Source organism: Pelobates fuscus, chromosome 1, assembly GCF_036172605.1.
Source record: "Pelobates fuscus isolate aPelFus1 chromosome 1, aPelFus1.pri, whole genome shotgun sequence".
Lineage (NCBI taxonomy): Eukaryota > Metazoa > Chordata > Amphibia > Anura > Pelobatidae > Pelobates > Pelobates fuscus.
In genome coordinates, this window is record NC_086317.1 from 407,771,400 (window position 1) to 407,790,756 (window position 19,357).

At 40.9% G+C, this 19,357-nt stretch overlaps 1 protein-coding gene across 1 annotated transcript; it reads right to left on the minus strand.

Annotated features, from left to right (window-relative positions):
• Positions 1–3,937: 3,937 nt before the first annotated feature.
• On the minus strand, positions 3,938–4,873 carry LOC134569268 (olfactory receptor 8U9-like). The gene has a single exon (XM_063428186.1). The coding sequence runs from the start codon at positions 4,871–4,873 to the stop codon at positions 3,938–3,940; it is 936 nt and encodes a 311-aa protein (XP_063284256.1).
• Between the last annotated feature and the right edge of the window lie 14,484 nt (positions 4,874–19,357).

The window sequence follows — 19,357 nt, forward strand, 5'->3', positions numbered from 1 at the left end:
TTTGAAACTACTTTTTTGTGTTAAATTGCTAAAGGGATGAGCGGAATATGTTTGTAAAAATCTTGGTGCCCACTCCCGCACATAATGAGCCCATTCGCGCACCATGGTTCCGTCAAATAGGTCTGCCCATTAATTGGAGTTCGAAAAATTGCTGCACACATGATGATCCAATAAACTACTTTAAATTTGAACACAGTGAGTGCCAGAAGCTTCTTCCTCATTGTTTGTTTATCATCATGTAAAACCTTTCAAAACTCTAACAAGAGCTCAAATATATATATATCTACTTATTGTAAAATTTTCTCTCTAAAGCAACCAAGAATACATCAAAGGATGAGAGTTGTGTACCTTTGGCAGGTGGTAGAATGTGGCCATCCTGTGGTTGGATTTAATAATAATAATAATAATAGGAAAATGTTTATTTCAAATCATTTATACTGCCAGCAGTCAAAGGATTTCAGGAAACTCACTTGGTATAACTATTTCGATTCTCCAACTGACAAAAGGATTTGTGGGAGGATTTCTCAAGATAGATGACCACCACTCTATGACCCCTGTCAGACTGTTGTGTGATGATGTCTTGACGAATTCCATTTCTTTTGATTGGATAATGTCTCACTTGTATATTTTGCAATGGGATTTATGTTTATTTTTATTTATTTTTTGGAGGGCGGGGGCAAAACCTTTTGATTACTTTTTTTCTGAAAAATATTTTGTATCAGAATGGAGAAGCGAAGAGAAAAAGAAGGGAAAAGTGGATTGAGAGCAAGAGGATCTGCAAATTACAAGTGGAAATAATTCAGTAGAAAGGATATCCAGGTCAAATAAAGCAGCAAGGCATGGGGAACCTGAAAGGCTCATTAAACACATAAAAATTTTAATATAAGGAAGGTAAAGACAAAAAGGTCCAGCATCAGATTTGTCCCCACAGGAAAGCACTGATTCAATGCTTTCCTATGGGGAGATTTAATGTGCGTGCGGCATTTGCCGCACATTCGCATTAGCCCCCTCATCGCGGGGTTGAGAAGGAGGTGGATCCGCGATGCAGCACCAAGGGACATTGGCGCTGGGATAAGATAAATGGGTCCTGCAAGGGGTCAGTGTACCCTACATAGTCTAAAAATACCGAACGGCACGATCTGCGGTATTTTATACACGAACGGACAGGGCATGATAAATCCCAGCAGGGTTCGTATGAAATATTATCCGAAAAGAGTACCAGGCGTTTAACGACCAGGTCCTGCTGGGCGTTCGGTAGTTAAGAATGGCCGCCGCCACGTGTTCGTGCATACAAACGAGGACCACACTATCGACGGTCAATTAGGCTGCGGTTAACCACAAAACCGCAGCTCCTGGGTGGTTAAGCAGGGGCACACTCCTCAGGTAGGGTGGTCGATCGTTCGATAGTTTATGCGGTATTTAGTTCGACACTCTCATACTAATGGCGACCACCCCATCGACGGTCAATTAGGCTGGGGTTAACCACAAAACCTCAACTCTTGGGTGGTTAATCAGGGGCACACTCAGGGCTGGATTAAGAGCCCAGTGGGCCTGGTGCTGATAATTATGATGGACCTAATTACAAAATCTTATTGACCAAAAACACTAAAACAGTCCTACCTCCTAAGCGTCATGTATCTGATGGAGATGGTGCTGGAGGGAAACTCATAGGATGCAACTATGAGAAAACACTATCCTTTGCTAATCTCACGCTTTCATCTTTCAAGTAAACCCATACCCACTAACAGCAGTGTCCAGTAAAGCAGGAAGTCTATGGAAGCGGTAAAAGGGTGGGCCACTGACACAAATCACATAACCAGAACGTCCGAAAGGGTGAACATACACAAAAAGGGGGCATGTCTGTGTCCCCACGTCTCCCAGCCCCTTAGTGTCTGTGTCCCCATGTCTCCCAGTGTCCCCATGTCACTAGGACACTGGGAGACATGGGGACACAGATACTAGGGAACACTGGGAGACCTGGGGACACTGAGACTCATGGGGACACGTTGAGACAGACACGAGGGGACACTGGGAGATATGGGGCACTGAGACACTGTGATATATAGGGGACACTGGAGACTTGATAAAGACCTGGGTACAGGTCAAAATGTTGCGGTGTCCAATAAACATGCTTAAAGCTATCACAGTGAGTGCCTGAGATTTTTTTATTTTATACGAGACACTACGGTCACAGTGACACTACGGTCACAGAGACACTACGGTCACAGAGACACTACGGTCACTGAGAGACATGGAGCACTGAGAGACATGGAGCACTGAGACACTCTGATACATAGAGGAAACTGATACATAGGGGACACTGATACATAGGGGACATTGGAGACTTGATAAAGACCTGGGCAAAGGTCGAAACGTTGCGGTGTCCAATAAACCTGCCTATATCTATCACAGTGAGGGCCTCAGATTTTCTTTTATACTAGGGGACACTGAGACACTAGGAGCCATTGGGAGACTAGGGGACTTTGGGGACTAGGAAACAGAGACACTTGTGACACTGGCACACTACAGACACTAAGAGACATCAGGGACACATGGGGATACTGAGATACTAGGGACACTGGCTGGGAGACATGGGGAGTGCCCCATGTCTCCTAGGTCTCAAAGTCGCCCAGTGTCTCCCTGTGTCCCCCAGTGTCTCCATGTCTCTGTGTCCCCTAGTGTCTCAGTGTCCCCATGTCACCCAGTGTCCCCTAGTGTTTGTATCCTCATGTCTCCCAGTGTCCCTTAGAGTCTGTGTCCCCATGTGTCCCGATGTCATGAAAGACATGGGGACACATGAGACACTAGGGACAGTGGCTGGGAGACATGGGGACACACACTAGGGGCCACTGGGAGACATGGGGCCACTGTGTCCCTAGTGTCTCAGGGTCCCCATGTTCCCCAGTATCCCAATGTCTCAGCGTACCCATGTCTCGGAACTGCTGTCTAGACTCTCTGTGCAGAGCTGCTCCCTCGCGGATCAGTGAGTAGAGAGAGGCAGTGAGGGAGATGCCGTAACTTCTTATCACTGCCTCTCTCCACACAAACAGCAACCCCTACTGTCCAGCGCTGGTATTGCAGAATAATCTGTTTATACTGACAGACATTTGTATTGTCGGTATTACTGCAATACCGGCACCGGCTAGGCAGCCTCAAATACCTGAGAAATACCTGGCAACCCTGAGAAATACATGAGAAATACCTGGCAACCCTAAGAGTAGTGTCTAAAAAAAAAAAAAAAAAAAAAAAAAAAAAATATTTTTTTATTTTTTATTTTTTGAAATCAATGGGCCTATTCCATGGGCCTGGGCCTGGAGCTGCAGCTCCATCAGCCCCTATGTTAATCCGGCCCTGGGCACACTCCTCAGGTAGGGTGGTCAGTCGTTCGATAGTTTGTTCGGTATTATAGAGGTGAACAAGGACAGTTCTTTCGTAAAATAAAACAACAAAGTAATAAGACAGTAGCAGACAGAGAGGACTTTGTAACATTTACCAAAACTTTTTTTTTTTATGCTTGCTCCTTCAATAACACAGTTTAAATTATAGTTTGTCTGTTAGCATTATAATATTTATTGCACACCATGATATTTTACAAGGCCACTTCAAAAAATAGTGACATTTATTGAAATATTAATTATTTTGCTCCTAAATTCTGGATAGGGAAAAAAAATTATTGAATTTAATTATTTTTGTATGATTGGTTTGTGAGCTCTAGTCCAGCTAGTCCACTTTGCAACTCAAATAATATTTCTGTGTTTGATAAAACGTATCCCTTTGCACAGGCAGCATAAGCTATTGTATTTATGAACCATAAAGAATTGTCACAAAAGTAGACTTTTTAATCAATCAGGAAAGATACACTAGTATCTGAATCACATTATATTTCCCATGATAGAGATATGTATTCTATATTAAAAAAAATTAAAATGACAAATTATTATTTACAACAATATTTATCTTTGATTTTTTTCAATGCTTGTGCTACCTCCTTGTTCCTTAAACTATAGATAAGTGGATTTAGCATTGGAATAACAACACTATAAAATACAGAAGCAACTCGATCCTGGCTCATGGAATATGTAGAGGTAGGTCTCAGGTACATAAAAAGGATAGTGCTGTAGAATATTGTGACAGCCACTAAGTGAGATGCACATGTAGAAAAAGCTTTTTTTCTTCCTTCTGATGAGCGAATCCTCAGTATAGTGGTTATAATGTAGCTGTAGGAAACAATAATTGTGGAAAGGGAGCTTGTTTCAGCAAATCCTCCAAATATAAACATCAGAATTTCATTCATGGTTGTAGCTACACAAGATAGCTTCAAGAGTGGAGGCACATCGCAGTAGAAATGGTTAATCTTGTTGGTTTTACAGAAAGGTAGTCGAAAGGTACAAATGGTATGAAGTGTTGAATTTAAATAGCCAAGAGTATAAGCTCCTGCGACCAGCTGGATGCAGACCTTGTTACTCATAACAACAGAGTACAGCAATGGGTTACATATTGCTACGTAGCGATCGTAGGCCATTATTCCTAATAAGAAACATTCAGTAGTTACAGAGGCAGCAAAAAAAAACATTTGTAGTGCACATTCATTGTAACCGATGGCCTTGGTTTTTGAGAGGAAGTTCTCCAGTGTTTTTGGTGTTATGATAGTTGCATAACAAAGATCTAAGAACGACAAATTGTTGAGAAAAAAATACATAGGTGTATGGAGTCGGGAATCTGCTCTGATGGCCACTATGATGCCTATGTTACCTAGAAAGGTGACAATATAAAAAATAAGGAATATAATAAAAAGTATAATCTCTAGTTTGTGGTTATCAGTGAGTCCTAGAAGAATAAATTCCTTGAAATGTGTATTATTCCACCCTGCCATGTACAGTTCTCCTATAATTCAAAGCAAACAACACTTTACATGTGAACCATATATTAGCAGACAAATTTGATTTATATAAAGAAAAATGTGATTTAAATTCCCCTCCCAAAAAACAGAGCACACTTAAACACTTGTAGCTTAGCTATAAATGTGGCTTCATTGAAGCCAAGTAACCAGCATGTGCGCTGCACAACATACTACAAAAAAATCCCCAAAGTGCAAAATAATATAGAATGAAACTGTTAATTTGAAAAATGTTTTGTCGTTACAAAAAGAAAATATTAAATTGTGAGAAAAAATATTTTATTTCCGATGCTGAGCTCTATTCTTCATCCAAGTCTTGCCCTTGGCATATTGATTTGACCTTCTCAAGTGAAATTAAAATTCTCTTCAACTCCAAAAACATGCCAATACACTCATTTCCAAAATATGTACAGTTGCTAGGATCAGAAAGTTTTCCCTCCTAATTATGAACATATTCAAGCATGTATTAGCTATATCTGGGCATTTGGGTTATGAAACAGATCCCTGATATTCTCAATCAAAACTATCCATCCCTCTTGAAGGTTTTGTCACTAACCAGAGACTTCCTCCCAATCCCTTTTAGATATACTCATTCCTTATTTTTTAATGACCTCCCCCCAAAACCATTGTCTGGTGCTCCACTTTTTTCTCTGTTCCCCTTTCTCTCTTTCTCCTTTTCTATCTGGTCATTTTTCTTTCCTACTTATCTTTTTCTTGTTATCCTTATGCTCTCCTCCCTCTTAAAAATATTTTTAAAGAGGCTAGTTTGCCACACACACTCATAAGCGTAATTATGTTTGTAATTTTTGTTTACTCTTCTGCATACTTTGAACATGCAGAAAATCGAAAACAAATGTACTGATAGCAGAATAGCAGCTTCAGGATGACACATGAATTATAAAACACCATTAAAGACTGGTAGGTAACATGGAAAAAAGCTGGGGGTGGGCCCAAGATAATTGCCACACATGGTCTTCCAATAATCTGGTTTCCTCACTGCTTCTAGAGTCCTATTAACTGTAAATATCTTTTCCCACAAATTTTCCCTTTTTGCCAGTGCATAATTTCTGGGGTTATTCGTGAGTATGAATTGCCACCATTGTGGATCACAGAGGAGAGTCAAATGTGATCCACAGTGGTGGCAATTCATACTCATGTTAGTGAATGCTTCTTACCTGGTTACATAGTTACATAGCTGAAAAGAGACTTGCGTCCATCAAGTTCAGCCTTCCTCACATGTTTTTTGCTGTTGATCCAAAAGAAGGCAAAAAAAAAAAAAAAACAGTTTGAAGCACTTCCAATTTTGCAACAAGCTAGGAAAAAAATTCCTTCTTGACCCCAGAATGGCAGTCAGATTTATCCTTGGATCAAGCAGTTATTACCCTACATTGAAAGATTATATCCTTGAATATAATCAATCCTTCTGATCTATCCTACTTGTGCAAATGAACCCCATGAGTAGAAACCTCATATGTTAGTGAATGCTTCTGATCTATTCTGCTTGTGTAAATGAACCCCATTAATCAGTAGCATAGCTAGAGCTTTTGCAGCCCGGGGCTGCCCCTGAGTTTGCCGCCCGTATCTCGACCCACGTTATGTCCGGTGCAGTTGCGGATGTCCGTGGCTGCACCAGACATACCTCTTTTAAGTACTCAACGCCTCTAACCCAACAAAACACATTTTTAAAGCTTTTTAAAGATATAGACCCAATGAATACATGCAGTGATTGTATTGGGGGGAGAGAGGGTGCCCATTTGAGCAGAGTGTTCCTTTAAATAATTGTTACTTAAGCGCTTCAGTATAGTTAACTTTTTATTGGTGTGAAAAGAAACACGCTTATTGAATTTAACTTTAAATACACATTTTAAAAATATATACTTTTATTTTTGGCAGAGAGGGATGGTGTGTGTGGAGGGGGGCTGTGGAAGGTGCAGGGATGGAGTGGCATCTGTGCAGTCAGGGAGGGGGACGGTGCAGGGGAGGCAGGGAAGAGAGGGGATCTGTACAGGGGAGGGAGGGTGACTGTCAGGGTGCCGGGGATGCAGGGGGAGAGGGGATCTGTGCAGTGGAGAAAGGGGATCTGTGCAGGGAGGGAAGGGGGTCTGTGCAGGGGAGGGAGGGGTGGATGGGATCTGGGCAGGGGAGTGAGTGGGAAATGGGATCTGGGCAGGGGATCTGTGCAGGGGAGGAAGAGGGACTGTCAGGGAGGGAGGGGGAGAGGGGATGTATGCAGAGAGGGGGACTGTCAGGGAGGAAGAAGGAGAGGGGATCTGTTCAGGGAAGGCAGGGAGAATGTCAGAGAGGGAGGGGGAGATGGGATGTATGCAAGGAGGGGGACTGTCGGGGAGGCAGGGGGATCTGTGCATGGGAGGAGGGAGAGAGGGGATCTGTGCAAGGAAGGAAGAGGGTGAGTGGATCTATGCAGGGAGAGGGACTGTCAGGGAGGCAGGGGGAGAGCGGATCTATGCAGGGAGCGTGACTGTCAGAGAGGCAGGGGTATCTGTGAAGGGGAGGGAGGGGGAGAGGGGATCTGTGCAGGGGAGGCAAGGGGAGGGGGGCTGTCAGGGAGGCAGGGGAGGGAAGGGTAGAAGGGACTGTCAGGGAGAGAGGGGGGCTTTGCAGTGAGGAGAGGGCTGGGAAGAGCTTACCTGATATCTCTTCCAGGCTGCTCTTCCTTCTCACTCGCAGGACAGGAGAGCACAGGAGGTGACCTCCCTTCCCATGCCTTCTGCCCCGCCTTTCCCCCTCTCACAGATACACACACAACACACACATATACACATTACACACATGTCACTTCCTCCCAGCTATCCATGCAGATAGGAAGGGGCCCGGTCGCGCTGTTAAAGTGCCGCAGCGCACGCCTGGGCCCCTCATTGCACATGTCTCTCATACCCTGAATCCTCTGCCCCCCAACCCAGCAACCCCTGTCTCCCCCCAGGACCTCCTGTCTGCCCCCCAGCAGCCCCATGTCTCCCCTCTCACCCAGCAGCCCCATGTCCCCTCTCATACCCAGTAGCCCCATGTCACCTCTCATACCCTGTCTCCCCCTCTCACCCAGCAGCCCCATGTCCCCTTCCCACACCCTGCAACCCCATGTCCCCCTCCCACACCCTGCAGCCCCATGTCCCCTTCCCACATCCTCCAGCCCCATGTCCCCCTTCCCACACCCTTCAGCCCCATGTCCCCCTTCCACACTCTAGATTTCTTATTCTGCTCTTACACGACATCCCCTGTCATCTGCCCCTCACACACACATCGCCTATCACCCCACGCTACAGGTGGACTGCCCTGAGGGGTATTAAACAAATATGCCTACTTTGGAGAGGCACGAGTGTCATATGAACCCTCTTGGGCCACGCCCCTCCTAGGGCTGCTCTGCATTTAAATGCCCGGGCTGTATTTTTGTCCCAGTCGACCCTGCTTTTGAAGCATAATGGTAAACTAAAAAGATTGTCTGGATGCTGGGAGATTTGCCTCTATAGAGCTCTAGCACAAGTGTGCTGTAGTGGTTATAGTCCTGTATGTCCCTTTAACTGTAAACCTAGGCATGGGACTACCAGTAGAAAATATGCTATGGTAAAAGTACACCATTGTCATTGGAGACAAAATCAGGAGTTCATTATAAGGCATTAACTAATGTTGCTTTTCTAGAAATATTTAGTGCTGAATTTTATAATTCTAATAACCATAGTGTGTACAGTGTGCTTAGGAAATATAGTACAGTCAAAACTTAGATTATTGCATATGTGACAAATGCATTGCTGTTCATAACAAAAACTTTAATGAATTGTGTGTGAATAGTGGGAATATTTATATAAAATACAGTAAAAAAAAAAATTAAAATTAATGTCCGATATTAAACTAAAGCGCTCTGTATATAAAAAAGCCCAGCAATTCTTAAATGTCAGAGAACACACCTCTAGCGACTGTCAAATAGAGCACTGAATGCTGTTATTGATTTTCATATAGAAACATTGCTGCACATAGGCCTATTTATATCTGTTTACAAATTACAAGATTCAAATTGGTCAAGCATAATAATGCATTGGTAAGTGGAAAAATGTTTATCCACTGTTTGCTGTTTGGTCTTAGCAAGGCCTATTTTACTCTGGTCCTAAATGCATTTTATATACCCTAACGGAAAATAAAGTGCTGATTTGTTTATTTAAACAGGTAATGCTATATTTTCATTTGTAAATTACTGCAAAATTCTTATGCATTTTGATAGTACATATATAATATACAAAAATATAAAGATAATAATGCAGTAAGTTAGTAGATACTTAAAGGATAATTGTCACCTCAAAACTATATTTTTAATATAACACTTTCATCACATTTTGAAAGGAAACAGATTTAAATGAAATATATGTAAAACAAAATATGACAGGATCTTTGAGTCAGACATTGTGTGAAAACTGACAGTCTATGTGGTCTTAGAGAGTATAGAGACTAACTGTTGGTTTTGAAACTTGATCAAAGGATTATTATATTGCCATAGTTTTGAGGCGAATGTGGTCCTTTAAATTGTATATCATCAATCATCATCAGTCAAAAAATAGTATGTGAAATAACATAAAGTAACAATTACTAACTGAATGAAGTCAGCCATTCCAAGAATTACTTATTTTAAAAAACAGAACTGCTTTATAACATAATTGAACTAAATTAACACTGAAAACCAATGAATCATGGAAATTCAAAAGTATATCCCAAGGATTTTATACTATGGACCTTATCAGTTAATTTCAATGACTGATGACAATAATTGTCAATAATATTCCCGAATTTATTTTGGGAATTACATTTTTAATTAGTTAAACAACCCATATTAATAATCAGTAGTTTATCAACAAAAATAAATAAATTTCCTTTTCTGATTTAGATGATGTTTAAATTATCATAATTTTTCTGGTAGGAACTGTGTTTTGAGCGTTCTATTGCTCATATTAATTAATGTCAGTTAGGGTTTTGTATACAATTGTTCTATAACTCTAAAATACTAATTTATTGTTTAATTTTGTATTAGTTCACAGAAATTGAATATTATGTGGCTTAAATAATAGTTGATTTAATTAGTTAATTTATCTACAAAAAACTGTTAAATAATTTATAAATCAGGATTGGCTAAAGGGAATATTACCTGTTTAATAACAGCAGTACCTTTAGATATATGACCTACACATATGTGGCTCAGCTCACTAAAATAAATCCTTTGTAAATTATAAAATTTAGGAAGCTATAGTCTGGATCTATACCAAAATGTGACTTTTTGTATCAACTTTGTCACAATGCAGGGCAATAAAAATGCAACCTGATTCTTTTAAGCATTGCTAAATGAACAGTATCAGTGTAATACCCTAAAAAGAATTTGTTCATTCATTTCTCTTCAATGCAGAATACATATTTGAATGTGGCGCAACTAGAAATACAAGATGAATGAACATAAATATTTTTACATTTCTATTATTAATATATAATCATTTTATTTATTTAGCTGTTGATAAATTGTTTCTGTACATCCACAGCAAGCATTGTAATAACTAGCTAAAAAAAGAGTTAATTTAAAATAAGAAATGAGGAAATAAGAATTGTCACAAAGGCATAAAATATACTAAATTATTTAAATATGGCATAAAAAATACCAGCCACGGTAAGAACACAACCTGTGCTAACATTGGTATCTGAGATCAAAATTTGAGGAGCTGGGGTAACACATACCTGATGGCTTATTTGTGTTGTTGTAATATTAGCAAGGTCAGCTCTGAGATAGAATGTAGATATAGCAAGATTCTGGTCATCTGGGAACAGTTTCCCCAAGGTTTTTCTTTAGCTTATCATACACCCATGTAGATTGTGAGCAAATTTTATTTCTCTTGAGATAAACATCTTATTACAGAGGCTCATGTCATGCCTTTATTTACAATGTGGTAGTTGAATCACTTTTTTCCAGTTTGATTATTTTGACCTTAAATTTGAATTCTCACTTTAGTACAGCGGTAGGCCACCTTCAGCACTCCAAATGTTATGGACTACATGTCCCATAATGCTCTTACAACCATAATGCTGGCAAAGTATCTGGGGAAATGTTATCCATAACATCTTGAGTGCCGAAGGCTGTCTACTGCTGCTTTAATAAATAACCCCAAAAGATAATACATTTACTCGGGGCCAAAGAAATAGCTACAGTAAGAAGTGCTTTGATCTGAATAGTTGTCTAGCTTGCCCATCTCTAAAAGGAGTCCTTACAAGACTTTTTCTAGTTCCTAGCCCCTTGGATTTCCTCTAATCTTATGTGTGATAAATTATTACGTCTAAGCCCACTAAGTGTTTGAAGTAATGACTTCACTTTTAGAGATATTTGCCAGCAAAGCAAATAAAATCTGATCTTTTATTTAGTTCAATGGAATTTTCTGCATTAGCTCACTGTCAGGATCCCGCGGGCGGCTGTAAGGGGAGGCTGCAATCTGCTTGCAGCACTCACCCTCAGTTCTTCGCCGCCCGCGGTCTCTCCTTCCCCTACCTGTTGGCGAGCGGCGTCCTCACAGCCCCGGACAGCGCTCGCATCCTCCTTCTCGTCTCCCAGCGGCAGCATGTATAATGCTGCACGTTGGGAGACCGCGCATTCATGTAAACGCCGGGGTCAGCCACGTGACCCGGCGTTAAAGTCACAGCACTACAATCACAGTGGGAGGTATAGATATCTCCCACGTGTGATTGTTAATTCTGATTGGAAATTATCCAATCAGAATTAAACACAGGATTTATATACTTACCTTTCCTGTCTCTCAATGCCCTGTTGTGGTCTTTGCTTGCTAGTATTGCTACTAAAACTTGTGCTTCTGGTTACGTATTCTCTGGCTTGCTTATCTGACTTTGTGACTTTCTCCTACCCTTTGACCTCGGCTTGTCTCTCGTTATTCTGTCTTCTGGTTCCCCTTACTCGGCTTGTCTCCTGACTATTCTTTGTGTGCTTAGCCCGGCCACTCTAAGGTCCGGTACAGCGCCTTTTCTGTGTGTGTGTTAGCGTGTTTGGTTCCCCGAATCGTGACATTACAACAGGGCCATAATGGAACCTGCTGACATTCCACAGCTCCTAGTTAATCAGGAGGCCAGAATCAATGGTTTAGACCACCGTATGGATCAGTTTGCTCAAGCTTTACAAACCATACTGGCTCGTACTGCACACTTGCAGCCTGCCGTTCAGGAGGCTTCTGCTGCTGTGTCCGAACTCATTCCCACTCCGGTACCCGTTCCTGCTCCTGTAGTTCAAATGACGCCGCCACAGCGCTACAGTGGCGACCCAGCATTGTGTCGTGGTTTCCTCAACCAAATTGATATCCATTTGGTGATGAATCCACATTCCTATCCCACTGACAGATCCAAAATTGCCTTTTTGATAAACCACTTGTCCGGGAGGGCTTTAGCATGGGCAAACCCCATGTGGGAAAATACGTCTCCTATGTCCTTTGCAGATTTTTTGACAGCTTTCAAACGCAGGCAAAGCTCTGCTTAGGGTCCGACAGGGTAACAGATCTGTAGCGAATTATACTATCGAATTCCGCACTCTAGCAGCTGAAGTGGTTTGGAATAATGACGCCCTCGTAACAGCCTTTCAGGAGGGTTTGGCCGCTTACATACTGGATGAAATAGCATCCAGAGAATTGCCTGTTCTTCTGGATGATGTTATAGATTATATGATTCTTATTGATAACCGTATTAGAGAGAGGCGTAGTCAAAGACGGATGGATACACGGGTGTTACCTGCTCTACCCAGTACTGCATTACTAGCATTACCCGCTCCTAGGCAACCATCCCCTGAACCCATGCAATTGGGTGCTACGTGGTTAATTGAGGCTGAAAGAGCGTATCGTAGAAGGGAGGGGTTATGCCTTTATTGTGGAAAGAGGGGGCACCACTGTAATACCTGCCCTAAAGCACAGGGAAACTACAGCACCTAAGACCTAGAGAGGGGTCGGCTCGGGTGTTATGACTTTGTCCCCTCATGTGTCCATCTCTAGACCGTTCATTACGGTTTCTCTCTTGGTCAATAAAACCACTATAACAACCAAAGCCTTGATCGATTCAGGTGCAGCAGACAACCTTATGGATGAGAATTTTGCCAAAACCGCAGCCTTGACTTTGATCCAAAAGGCCCTTGGCCGTTGAGGCCATAGATGGTAGACCACTTGAGAAACCTCTGGTGACTCATGAAACCCAAGAAATAGTTATGTCTGTGGGTGCTTTGCACAAGGAAAGGTTAACCTTCCAAATAATTGACTCCCCTACTGCCTCCATCGTTCTGGGTTTTCCCTGGTTAGTGAAACACAACCCTGTACTTGTTTGGGGTTGTTTAGATATACTCTCCTGGGGGGAAACCTGTCAACGAGACTGTATGGCTCATGTACGTCCTGTTTGTTTACTTAATGTGCCCACGGCTAAACCACTTTCTGTTTCTGTCCCTTCTGTATATGCAGACCTTGCATTGGTGTTTGAAAAAAGGGAGGCAGATAAGCTACCTCCACATCGTGAGTATGATTGTGTCATAAACCTGTTACCGGGTACTATGCCTCCTAGGGGTAAGGTCTACCCTCTTTCTGAGAAAGAGAACCAGATCATGGAGGAGTACATACGGGAATCCTTAAGTAAAGGTTTTATTAGAAGGTCCTCCTCTCTCTTTTTTGTGGCAAAGAAGGAAGGCGATTTGAGGCCATGTATAGACTACAGGGCTCTGAAAAATATAACGATTAAAAAAAAAAAGGTTCTTGTTAAAGGTTCTTGAGTACTTCACTAAATTAGACCTCAGGGGGGCTTATAACTTTGTCCGTATAAAGGAGAATGACGAGTGGAAGACAGCGTTCAATACGCGTAGTGGGCATTACGAATACCTGGTCATGCCTTTTGGACTGTGTAATGCTCCTGCTGTGTTTCAGGATCTCATAAATGATGTCCTTAGGGATCTCTTGCATGTCTGTGCCATGGTGTACCTTGACGACATACTCGTGTATTCTCCTGATTTGAAGTCACACCATAAACATGTTAGGATGGTGCTTAAAAAGTTATTACAGAACAGACTTTATTGTAAGTTAGAAAAATGTTTGTTCGATCAGACTTCTGTGCAATTCCTAGGATATATTATTACTGAACAGGGTTTCAGTATGGATCCTGCTAAATTGGAAGCCATACTGTCCTGGCCACTTCCCCAAGGACTCAAGGCTATCCAGTGTTTTATAGGATTCACCAACTATTATAGGAAATTTATAAAAAACTTTTCACCACGTATCTCTCCTATAACAAAGCTGACTAAAAAAGGTCTACACCCAAGGGTTTGGACTCCTGAAGCCCTTAAGGCCTTTGAAACTCTCAAGAAGGCGTTTGCCTCTGCTCCAGTGCTACACCACCCTAATCCTTCTCTACCCTTTGTTATGGAAGTAGACGCTTCTGAATCAGGTGTGGGAGCAGTACTGTCACAGAGGTTATCGTATGATGAACCCCTCCATCCCTGTTGTTACTTTTCAAAGAGGTTGTCTGATCCAGAAAATAATTACGATGTTGGGAACAGGGAACTATTAGCTATTGTGTTAGCTTTTAAGGAATGGAGGTACTTATTAGAGGGTTATAGACACAAAATTATGGTGATAACAGATCATAAGAACCTCTCCTATATAGCTGATGCTAGAAGGTTGTCTGCCCGGCAGGCTAGATGGTCTCTATTTCTCTCACGCTTCCAATACGTTATTACCTATAGACCTGGTTGCCGTAATGCCAAAGCTGACGCTATCTCTCGGCAGTATGAACCTTTAGAATTTGTTAACCCGACTCCTGAACCTATTGTACCTGCGTCTCAGATAATAGCTGCTACCCGTTTGGTTGTTTCGTCTCCCTTCCTTGATAATATTAAGACATACCAAACCCAAGCACCCCCTGAGACGCCTGTTGGTAAACTATACGTTAAAGTAAATGACAGAAAAAAAGTTGTTAACTTTATTTCACACCGCCAAAACTGCTGGTCATCCGGGGGTTGCCAAGACTTATAAAGGCCTCCTTCAACAGTTCTGGTGGCCTTCACTTAAGCGAGACGTAGTGGATTTTGTACAGGCTTGTCGGGTCTGTACGCAGTGTAAGTCTCCTAATGTGAGACCCCAGGGTCTCCTGATGCCTCTCTGTACCCAAGAAACCGTGGACCCACTTATCCATGGATTTTATTGTAGACCTTCCTCCTTCTGATGGTCAGACAGTGATATTGACTGTGACGGATAGGCTCTCTAAAATGGCGCACTTTATTCCACTTAAGAAACTGCCTTCTGCGATACAGCTTGCTCAGGTGTTTGCCAAGGAAGTGTTCCGCTTGCATGGGGTGCCTCAGGATATAGTATCTGACAGGGGCCCTCAATTTGTCTCTCGGTTTTGGAGGGGCTTTTGTGCTGAAATGGGGGTCTCCTTGTCGTTCATTTCCTCCTATCACCCGCAATCTAATGGTGCAGCCGAACGTGCTAATCAGTCTGTGGAATTGTATTTGCGCTGCTTCACTAATGCGCACCAGGACGACTGGTCCCACCTCCTTCCGTGGGCTGAATTTGCCAGGAATTCGGTGTCTCATTCGTCTACTGGCTTAAGTCCTTTTGAGGTTGCTTATGGGTTTCGGCCTTCTGTCCTTCCCGGTGCGTTCTCCGACAAGGGAATGCCCGCTTTGGACCAGCACCTTGCCTCTTTGCGGAAGATGTGGGATCAGGTCCATATTGCGCTGTCTCGTTCAGCAGCTGCTCAGAAGAAGTTTGCTGATCGCCGTAGGGTTGCGGCCCCTTCTTATGTTCCGGGTGATAGGGTATGGTTGTCCTTCAGGAACCTTCATCTCAAGGTGTATGTATATATATATATTTTTTTTAAATAATTTACAATTACATATAGGTATATATATATATATATATATATATATAAAGTGATTTATACATATATATTTATGTAAATAGATATAGTATTTCGTTCTAAGTGTATTTTGATATCTATCTATCTATATATATGTATACATATATATATATATATATATATTACCAAAATACAGTTAGAACGAATTACACACACATATATAGATATATATATACATATATATGTTTTTTAATTTAAAAAAAAATAATTAATTTTTAATGTAGTTATATATTTATTTTATATTATATATATAATTATATATATTTAATTAATATCATTATATGTGTATTTTGATATTAATATATATATATAATTATATATATTAATATTAAAATACACTTAGACATATATATGATCTAAGTATATATTATTTAATTTGAAACTGTGTTTTAACTAACTTTTTTCAGGCAGCAGAGGGACTACCTGTCATATTAGGCACTCCCCTTGCTGGCACTGCTATGGCTAGCTATTCCGTGCATGTGATCATGAGGTCCTCGCAAGGACCTTGCGATCACATGGCCCAGGAAGGCCGGATCAGCAGCAGGGGAACTCCATTGGATGCCAGGTAAGTCCCCACATCGTGATCGCCGGCAAGCAGGTAAGTGCATAGGATAGCGTGGACATTCTATGCCGCCCACTGGCGTTTAGAGTTGGGTTCCCAAGGACGGTATAGCCGTCCCGCCATCCTTAAGGGGTCAAACCATTTTTAGAACAATTTATTACATACAAACAAACAAACTAAAGACAAAAAACAAAAAGACACAAGAACACTGTGATATATCTCCCCATTGTTTGCAGTATTTGTTTACTACAGTAAGAATTTTAAGTGAACTCAAAGTGAATTTCAAATTTAACCCCTTAAGGACTCAGCTTCAGAAGCTGGACATACCCTTAAGGACTCAAGCTATTTTTGCATTTTCTGCTGTTTGTGTTCAACTGCAATTTGCATCCCTCTGATTTATTGAACCAACACATATTATATATCGTTTTTTAAAGGAAAAGATGGGCTTTACTTTGATGTGACTTATACATATATAAAATCTAATTTATTATTAAAAAACACAAAAAAATGAAAAAAAAAAATGAAAAAAAAATATATTTTTTTCACAGTTTTGGCAATAATAGTGTGTGTATAATATGTCCAGCTTAGGAAAAGTAATTCAAAATAAATTCATTTAGGTGTCTTGTTTTTCAAAGTGCATAATATGTAAAGGATTTCAGCTTATTTTAAAAGTTACAGGTCACAAAATACAAGGAGTAAAATAAAATTTAAATGTGAAAATCTTTTAGAAGTTGGTATGTTTGACTTGTAAGTTTGACAGCTGTCACAGAAAACAAAATTGCTACACAAAAGTATATATTTATATAAAGAAGACATCATAGGCTATTTATTTAAGGGTATTTTGACACTTTTTACATAGCCATTTCCCACCAATCTCTGCTACATATTGTAGTAAAATTGTGTTTTTTCTGTTTTTTGAAATACACACATATAACAAGGTTTTTTAAATGTGTATTTTGTAAAGCTGCTGTGTGCTATTCCTGGTCAAAATCCCATTTTGTGTTCAGCAACATCTGCTGAGTACAACAATACCCCCCTTGTATGCCTTTGCCACTATTTTGGGAAGCTACAATGAAATATAAGAGGCCAGACTATTTCAGTTTCTACAGTTAGAAAATTCAAAGATGGATTTAATGGACCTATGTCTTATTTTGGGGCATTATAGTAGTTTCGTTGTTCAAATGACGGCAAAAAGGCCTACCATTTGTGAAAGTAGACACTCCAGGGTATCTCATATGGCATATATTGTGCCTTAACATGTCGCCATTTTTTTGCCATTTTATGTCAAAGTTTGTGGTAAAAAAATATTTTTCGCATTTTTTCCTTAAGCATTACATTTGTGCTGGGCATTTTGTATATTTGATATGTTCCACTATGATAAAACACCCCTTATTATGCTCAGCTAAGTCTTCTGAGTAAAACAATACCCCCAATGTATGTCTTTGACACTATTTGGTGACGTTACAGTGCCATAAAGGAGACCTGACCATTTCAGTTTTTAGAGTAGAATTTTGAGAGACATATTTGCAGGGCTTATGTTTCAATTTGGGCCATTATAGCAGTTTGACTGTTTCAAAAACCGCAAAAAGGCCTACCATTTGTGAAAGTAGACACTCCAGGGTATCTCATATGGCATATATTGTGCCTTAACATGTCGCCATTTCTTCGTCATTATATGTCAAAGTTTGTGGCAAAAAAATTTTTTTCGCATTTTTTCCTTAAGCATTACATTTGTGCTGAATTAAAACTTCCCCAACAAAGGCCTACCATTTTTTAAAGAAGACACCCCAGGGTATTTCAAAAGGCCCATTTTGAACCTTAGGGTGGGATAATTTTTTCGCTAGTGAGTACCAAGTCTAGTAGTAGTAAACATTTTCTCTGCCTTTTTGACACACACTTTGAGATTTTACTGCATAGTTTACAATCCTTAGGTATGCTACGGCAGTATAACGCTTCATATGTCACTCAGCTATGTCATCTGAGTACAGCAATACCCCCGTGTGTACCTTTCTCAGGTATATGTGGATGTTGAAGGGGCAAATTTGAGACTCAGTCATTTCAGGTTTGTTTCAAACTTTGAATTTGCATGGGTCCATGTCCCATTTTGGGTCAAACTCTGAGGCACTGTCTGTCACATCTCAATCCGCTGTCAGAATTCTCTAACTGTACTTCCTAAGCATTTTGAACTTTTTACACAAGAACTTTAACAAAACAATGTTATAATAATGTTATTTTATTTTTTTGTGGGTTTTTTTTATTTGTATTTTTACCCCTAGCATACGCACTAAACTCCCCAATTTCACAGGAACTATCATCCACCCCAATTAACTAAATAAAAGGTAAAAATAAAATAATATATATAGTCAGTGGTTAAATAACAGAAGAACTACAACATACTATTGGCCCTGAGTATGAAATAATTTAAAACAGTTCCCAATACAAAGGCCAGGCTGAGAGGGACAATCTGGTCTCCGTTCGAATGCCTCTCTGGTAACACAGCCTGCACCTTTTCTGGGGGGTCTTTTTTTGGGGGTTTGGTGGTATCCGAAAGCAGAAGTGACCTGTCTGAATATTTCTGCTGCTAGGCCCTGCTGATGGCTCCCCACTGTGGCACTCAGTGAGCAGCACCGAAATTAGCTGGAACTGAAATGTAAGAAAAGTACATTTCAGCTGAGGATTTGCCTTTTTGAAAAGGATGAATGCGTTATGAGTAGCCATTTGCATTAAATAAATGCCCACTTTCTTATACCAGGCCCTGGTCTTTCTCATTATCAGATATGGCTGCAGCAGTTGATCAGACAGGTCAACTCCCCCCCAGCCGTCTTGTTTCCTGTCTGCCACGGACTGCGACCCTGCGTGTGTGTTCACTGTGCATGGTAGTCAGTATGAACACCTCCTTTTTGTCTCTGTATTTCAGAGCCAGCAGTTCGTCCTGGCATAGAGCAGCAGTTTCCCCCTTTTTAATTTTT